This window comes from Haliotis rufescens, unplaced genomic scaffold (assembly GCF_023055435.1).
Source record: "Haliotis rufescens isolate VD_foot unplaced genomic scaffold, xgHalRufe1.0.p SCAF_12, whole genome shotgun sequence".
NCBI lineage: Eukaryota > Metazoa > Mollusca > Gastropoda > Lepetellida > Haliotidae > Haliotis > Haliotis rufescens.
The window spans coordinates 14548435-14556307 of NW_025963802.1; the positions used below are offsets into that span (position 1 = coordinate 14548435).

Consider the following 7873-nt stretch of genomic DNA (forward strand, 5'->3'; position numbering starts at 1 on the left):
CAGAGTTAGCTCCCCTACGTAAATGTTTGCGTATTATGTCATCGAGTGACGTCATCTATTACTGTGTACTTGAATGGACGCCATGCTGGCTGTTGCATGTATTCCGGTCAATAAAACGTGTTCAAAACAACCCAAGTATTAGTGGTGACATAACTCAACACTAACATCTGAAGATGGGGCAGTGTGTGTTTTGTTAACTTTACCTCTTTGGTGAAACCCACGACCACAACATAATTAGCGAGAACTGGGTTCGAAAGCACGAGCATATGTTTCTGGCGCGCCCAAGGACGCAACTTTGAACAGAGAATTGTGGCGCCTTAGATGACAAGACCACCCATGGCCCTCTGTTGTGATGTGTATTAATATACAATGTCATGTATATGGCCTTACTTAAGAATATGCACACTCTCTGTCTGTGTCTGTAGCCCGTGGTCAGACGGAATAACAGTGTAGGGTTGACATAATGCTATATCACAGTCTCATCACTAATAGTTCGGCTACTATCTTCCGGCTGGCCGTTATCCAGTTGCTAGGAATATGTCAGGCGGACCAGCAATTATTCAGTTCTAACGGACCCGTGAAAATGCTTGCCGTAAAAGGCGACTATGCTTGTCGTAAAAGGCGACTAACGGGATCGGGTGGTCAGGCTGGTTGATACATATCATCGATCCCAATTGCGTGGATCGATGCTCATGATGTCGATCACTGGATTGTCTGGTCCAGACTCGATTATTTTAGAGACCGCCGTCATATAGCTGGAATTTTGCTGAGTGAGGCGTTAAACAACAAACAAACAAACAAACAGTTCTAACGTATTTGGAATAGTGAAGATAACATGTTGGTGAATCCTTTTTCAATTAATAGTCGGTTACAGTCGAAATTGTAATTTTATTAGACTGTTGTTAATTAAAACATCATCAAAATAAAGGTGCGAGCAGCGACATCGTGATCCATGTATCGAACATCGGGATTCTTACTGAATCATCAAGGGGGATATTAAAAGATGTCCATTCGAGTGGTCTCAATTTTGGTTCATCAGAAACAATGAACAAATGTTCTTCATAGTTTAAGCTAAATTAAATAGCCTTAAGCTGTACATTTGTCTGATCTTATTGAGGAACGTGTACTGGGTGTACTTAGAACCAGAAAAAAATCTGTAACTCTATTTGTTTAAAGAAATTATCGCTTCCGGTTTCGGACAAACCAGAATCTTAAGCCAAATCCCATAGTTCTAGTTCAGTTTAAAACAAAATTAATAGTACTTCCTGATTTTCGTAGTACAGTAAATTACGTTTATAACGAACACGCTTATAACGAGCTGACGGTTATTACGAACTTAATTTTTGGTCCCTGCCATTTGCTGTATAGATGGTGTATACAGGCTTAAAACGAAATACGGTTATAACGAACTTAAATTAGTGGTCCATTTGAGTTCGTTATAACCGTAGTTGACTGTATGTCATTTTCGGTTTCGGGAAACATGTTCTTATGATAAACCTAAAAGTCTATGGTTGTAGCTCGTATTGCAACAAAGCTATTAGCATGTGAATTGTCTCACTTACGGCTTCAGAAAACACTTTCTCTCTGCATTAAAAATTCAATCTGGTTCTCTTTCTGTTTACATAGGACTTCTATTTGGACTATCTCACTTCCGGTTCCGGAAAACACATCCTTAATTAGAACTTTAAAACGGAATTCTCAAGCTTCTAGCTAAGCTCGTAACAAAGTGTTGAGTATTTCCGGTGGGTATCATGACACTTGTGTTTTCGGAAATCAGATGCTGACTATATAAGAACTTCAGTATTATGTCAGTCGCGCACTTTATAACTTTTTTTAGGCGCTTCGAAATAAAGGCTGTCAGCCTAACACTTTTTAGCTGAATGTCTTATAACTGCAGTTAAATTTGTGGCAAAGCTCATAGTTTTGGTTTCCGGTACATGTATATCACTTGATGTTTCGGAAAACATATCAACCTCATGTCAAAAGAACCCATCCCTTAAGCACAGGCAACAAGATTGAAACGTGTGTGGCTCTAGCTGAATAATGTAAAATGATCATGGTAAATCCCATTGTATGTTATTAATTGCCACTCTCTCTCTTTAGCAACAAAAACATTCGTTTACAATACAATTAAAAATATTACCAAGGTTATTGCTTTATTTTACACCAGATCCCCATCGGTGTAAATGCACGTGATAGAGATATTTCCCTTATGTAATAAAATTGCGGCGCCAAGTCGAGACGATCTGATCCATAATCAAGATATATATTGTAATAAAACGGGTCTTGCCTCGCGATGTGCATCAAATCACTTGAGCACCTTGATTAAAAACACGAAAAGATTTGGAAAATATCGGTCGACGCCCAGTAGACGGTCCACATGCTTTAGAAATCCTGCAGTCGACCGAATTCGGTGTTGTTCACCGAATGTCGATTTCGTTACACGATTTTGATTGGACTGCATACACTCGTTAGTCCAGCTAAAATATAATTTCGAAATCAAAGCCTACTTCGGCAAGGATGGAAACTGGACTTTTCTAGTCAGTTGACTTCCTTGCCCCGGGAAGATGGTTCGAATCCCGGTTCGCCCAGATTATGTTTTCAGGTTTGTCAGCACCATACCCGTGCTCGTGGGTTTCAAGTGGTAAACGTCTGAGGCGTCTGATTCACGTCGGTCTTTCCGCCCACATTAAACCGACACGCCGTTATATAGCGTGAATACCATTGAACGCGACGTGTACTGCTATTACAGTCGTAACTTGCATTGCTATAGGGGCACGGGTGGCCCAGTCGTCTAAGGCGCCGCGATTCGCTGTGCAGAGTTGCGTCCCTTGGGCACGCCAGAAACCTATGATTGTGGGTTCGAATCCCGGTTCGCCCCGATTATGTTTCTAGGTTTGTCAGCATCATAACTGTGCTCGTGGGTTTCACCGAAGTGGTAAACGTCTGAGACCTGCATCACTTGGGGCTTTCCTCCCACATTAAGCTGACACGCCGCGATATAACTGGAATGCCGTTAAAAGCGGCGTTAAACTCACTCACTCACTCACTGTATTGCTACAACAGTAGCAATGGATATAGCACTGCCCAGGTCTACAAATAATACATATTCTATATATACACTGCTTTATATACTTTTAATAGAGATATACATATCATAGACATCGCATGTGTGCATTGCAAGTCCTTACTCAAGCGGCATTTCCCAGTTGGGCGCCATGTTTGTCGTATTATATTATGTCATTTGGCATAACATAGCTTCAAAAACTAATGTTTGGTTGCGAGAGACTCCATTTGTCAATTGTTCTGTTCGTACCTGTTTTCTCAGTTGCATTCTCTTCGTCCGTCTTCCAGTTCAGGAAGGGAATTATTTTGAAGCATCTGCTCGTGTAGAATACAGTTTCCCTGATTCATTTTGTGTCATTTGCCGATGTATTCTTGGTGCGTGTTTTCGATTTGTCCGAGCTAGAGGTCTGACCCACTACTTTCCCTGTTCAACCGGCTAGGCGGAATACTCTCTTGTTACAGACGCAGGCGATGCAGATGAAGACGCCCTGGCTGCCGTTCAGGAGGATGGAAAGATAAACGAGAACGTGCAGGGGAAACACCTCAGCTAGGATCCCCACAGCCCAGAACAGCCCCGTCAGCGTTGAAAGTTTCATATACACATGTAAGTTGTGTCTACCCTTTGCCATGGCCTCCCTCTGAATGAGACTGATCTGCGCTATGGAACGAACAGCCCGACAGAACATGCCTCCATTTAGAATCAGGATGACGCCTAGAGGCAGGGCAAAAACCAACCCTTTTAGCAACGGTGAAGACAGATAGCAGTGTTTACCACCGTAGCCGATGCTGCTGCCATTGCTGATGACGTATTGTGACGTTATGGTCGACGTTACTATGATGGCGGCAACTGTGTACGGGTAGGCAATGTATTTCAGAAGTCGTCTCGAAGAGGAGTGCCGCGGCATGGCGGCTAACGTCTGGCTACTGAACACTCTGTACATGTGGAAACAACACACGTTCATAGACAAGAGGGATGCCAGCCAGAAGAAGTGGATGAGGACTCCAAGGGTTGAACACAATGCAGGATTCTCTGTCCTCCCGACACCGAACTGGAGGAGGGACTGGGCCAGGAACAGGTTGAACACCAGACAGATGTTGTTCTTTCCCGGGAGGGTTCTGAGCGACGGGAACACCATGTACACTGTAAAAGTGACAGCAAGTCCTAGCAAGGACAGAGTCACGCACACATAGGACAGATACTGGCGAATAACGCGGTGGACATTGACTCGCTTGGGTAGGGTTAAAGCGTCGTAACTGCTAGCCAGAACATCAACACACACACGTGCATCACCGTCGGCGAAGTCGTACTCGTGCGTATGAAGGGACACGTTTTCGTCGTTGAGGTGGATATCTCCCGTGGGGTTACGTGTGTATTGGCTTGAATTAAATACGACGAACTGACACACCATGACCGGGGAAATATCAATGTAGGAGTTGGCTTCCGTTATGTATGATTTGTATTCGGGATTGTTTGTAGCGATGGTCTGATGGGTTATGGGTAATTTGTCTCCAGGATTGGGTAGAGCCAATGCTCGAGTAGCTTCAGTCGACGGAGAAGAAACAAGATTAACCGTGAAGTTCATCATTGAGTCACCACAGGTTATATTCCAAGTTTGATGTACCAAATTGAGTGCACGTTCCTCAAACACATCTCTGTCTGTGGGTTTAGTCACTGTGAGTTCGTAAATCAAGACGACCCTGAAATATAAGTCTGATCCGTCTTTTATGAACATGGAAGAAATTTCACACCTGAAAGAATCTGTTTGTAACAGTTCAGCTATTACATAAACATGTCTTTTTAACCACTCGTCCATTTCACAAACATCACGTTGTTGGACATATTTGGATTCCAGTTGGATGGAGTAACGGTACAATAAGCCCTTTCCTTCTGCAATAACAGACTTACATGAAGCGCCAACCATAGTCTTTCCTTGGAAACAATGGACATCGAAACACGAGTCCTGGAATACAACAAATGAGCAACTCTTGGTAAATGTATGATTGCTGTGCATTGTTGGTTTAAGAGATCTCCGTGTGTAGCGTTTATATTTTATTTTATTTTTATTTTATGCGGCTAGTACATTATAATCTATTATAACCGAGTGTGTAGGCCAATTTTAGGAATTGTTTAGCACTATCAGCAATAGAGGTCTTCACAAGTTACAGGTCTGTGTCCAGACTTGACCAGTTACCACCATGCTGCATATAAATACTAACATCTTTATTACTAAGATCAAAGTTATTATTATCATCATTATTATAAAAAACTCTCTTTATCACCGCAATGTCATTGAATCGAAAACTATATGTATTAACATACTGTGAAGTGCCGAGATCTTACCGTAAAGTTGTGTGTCCACTGGGTTCCAGAGCATGTGGAGTTATCTCCCTTCTCATCACGTGGGAGTTCAAGTGCGTCGTCATTTTCGTCACTGAAGCTGAGGATAATGGAAAATGGCGTGTCTGCTTCTACGAATATTTCAGGGTTTGTCCTTCTCCCGGATCCGATAAACGCTTTAATTTGAACATCTCCGCCGACTGAAATAGAGTCTTCACCAATAAAGATTGAATCACCTATGTTGGGGGTGTGACCCATGCATTTGGCAAGGCGAACAGCGGCAGGTTGTTGAAGCATGACCTGACAGTACCCGGAGGACAGCGCCATGTTGACGATCTCTTGTTGCGTCAGTAAGGCATGGAGATTTACATAGGCACTGCAGCTGATATTCACCGACCACGCGTAATAAGAAGAAACGTTGTAGCAGGCTGCACAGTGCTTGTTGAAGAAGGTCACGCCACCCGACGTCACTGGCATGACTGACGCCAGATCGGAAGTGACGTCATAGCGGGTGCTGTCTACACACAGAGTTTTAAGGTTATCATGAGCTTCATCCGGGCATGTATGGATCATTGCATGGTTGAATGCTGAGCCAGCGTTCAACACTGACTTACTCAAATGGTTACTTTCACATACGGTCTCCGGACAACAGCCATCTCTTTTAAGATGATCCATGCAGGTGTCTTGGCATTGTGATTCAAACATTCTATCAAACGCTGAACTGGAGAATTGACCTTGGGCTGTGAGGACAAACGTCGTGAAGATGTAGGCGTGTACTGAACTAACTGACGTCATCGTTGTTGCCATGACGACTTGACAGACTTGTTACGTGGTACCTGTACCTGTTTGGATATAAATTTAACATATTCAGGTCTGAAACAGGTGGGGGGGGGGGGGGGGGGGGGGGGGGGGGGCGCTGGTGGAAGTAGGGAAACCAAATATGTCAGGGACGAAAAACTCAAGGAACCGAAGGCAAACAAAACAGGTTCCCGTGAACCTTCATTCGAAAAACACTTAATTTTCCAAGATTGATAATGGTTCACTCTCAGTTGCCAGACGTCCCATTTGTCAGACGACCCAGTTGTCAGACAGACCAGTCAAGTGTGACCAGTTTCAACTGCCGGGTCTTAGCTACTAATTTACCTTCTAGATTTAGTATGTATTGTGTGCATAGCAATATTGCAATAATGTAATGAATACTTAAAAAAGTGTGATTTCTGGTATGATTTGATGATTATAAGTGCATGATAAACCAATCCTGTAAATTCCTCAAAATGTGTGTTTTCTAGTCTGTTCCACTTCAATGACTGAGTGAGTGAGTGGTGTTTAACGCCCCTTTTAACAGTATTCTAGTTATATCGCGGCGTGTCAGCTTAATGTGGGAGGAAAGCCCGAAGTGATGCAGGTCTCAGAAGTTTATCACTTCGGTGAAACCCACGAGCACGGGTATGGTGCTGACAAACCTAGAAACATAATCGGGGCGAACCGGGATTCTAACCCACAATCATAGGTTTCTGGCGTGTCGCGAATCGCGGCGCCTTAGACGACTCGGCCAACCCTGCCCCCTCCTTTTTAATGAAGGGTAAACAGGCAACTATTGCTTGACTAACCAACCTTGACTAATCCTGGTATAAGCTGTCTGACAAATGGGAGGTTACCTTGATAATTAATACACGAGTAGTTGTGTTTGTTTAACGCCATTTGAACAGCATTTCAGTTACTACGGCGTGTCAGCCGGATGGGAGAGGAACATAAAAGTGGCAAAGATCTTATCGTTTACGACTTTGCTGAAACCTGCGAACACAGTTATAATGTTGTGAACCCACGGACCCTAATAGAGACAAATCTGGGATTTGAACCCACGACAAGCTGATCCTGGTCTGGTGGATTAATTCTCCACAATCAAAATAGTCGAGTATGGGAAAGACAAACCTGTGCTTAGATATTACGGGCAGCCATCCACTTATATCTGGGCGGGATATTACATTATCAACCGAATCTGGGGGAGATGGGTCCCCCTTGATCATCACCCATCCATGTACTGCTCAGTTTCAGCAGCAGGATGGCTACCCAATCTCCTTTTCAGTCAGATCTCACGACAATGGTATACTGGTAGCCCCGGAGCTCAATGGGGATCTGGAGGATAAATCTTAGGTGTACTGGATCTTACCTTGGGAGCGGGTGTCAAACGTTACAATACGACTCGGAAGTTGGAGCGGTAGATGGCGCTAGTAAGTGGGGGCAGTGTGTAATATAGACCAGTTATCATCCATGTGACCTTTCAAATTGATCTCACTTGTCGTGTTTACTTGGTGAACAACGATGGTATTTATAGTGATGTTGAAATGTACAGACACGATTTATTGCAGTGACATTTTGTGTCCGGTATTGTGAAGAATCTATACGGAAACCTTATAGAAATGAACTTCACAGTACAAATAAACACCTATTCAATATTGTATTCTATTT

General features: G+C 43.3%; 1 protein-coding gene across 1 annotated transcript; it reads right to left on the reverse strand.

The window, feature by feature from the left end:
* Window positions 1–3169: 3169 nt before the first annotated feature.
* LOC124119577 lies at window positions 3170–7635 on the reverse strand. Its single transcript, XM_046482131.2, has 3 exons — window positions 7575–7635; window positions 5408–6246; window positions 3170–5027 (listed from the first exon to the last, which is right to left on the reverse strand). The coding sequence occupies exons 2-3, from the start codon at window positions 6209–6211 to the stop codon at window positions 3495–3497; spliced, it is 2337 nt and encodes a 778-aa protein (XP_046338087.2). The 5' UTR covers window positions 6212–6246; window positions 7575–7635; the 3' UTR covers window positions 3170–3494.
* Window positions 7636–7873: the final 238 nt, after the last annotated feature.

Coding starts and splice junctions, on each gene's coding strand:
- LOC124119577 (XM_046482131.2), bottom strand. CDS start 6,211: ATGGCAACAACGATGACGTCAGTTAGTTCAGTACACGCCTACATCTTC. Junction 5,028..5,407: donor AGTGGACACACAACTTTACG/GTAAGATCTCGG, acceptor GTTGTATTCCAG/GACTCGTGTTTCGATGTCCA.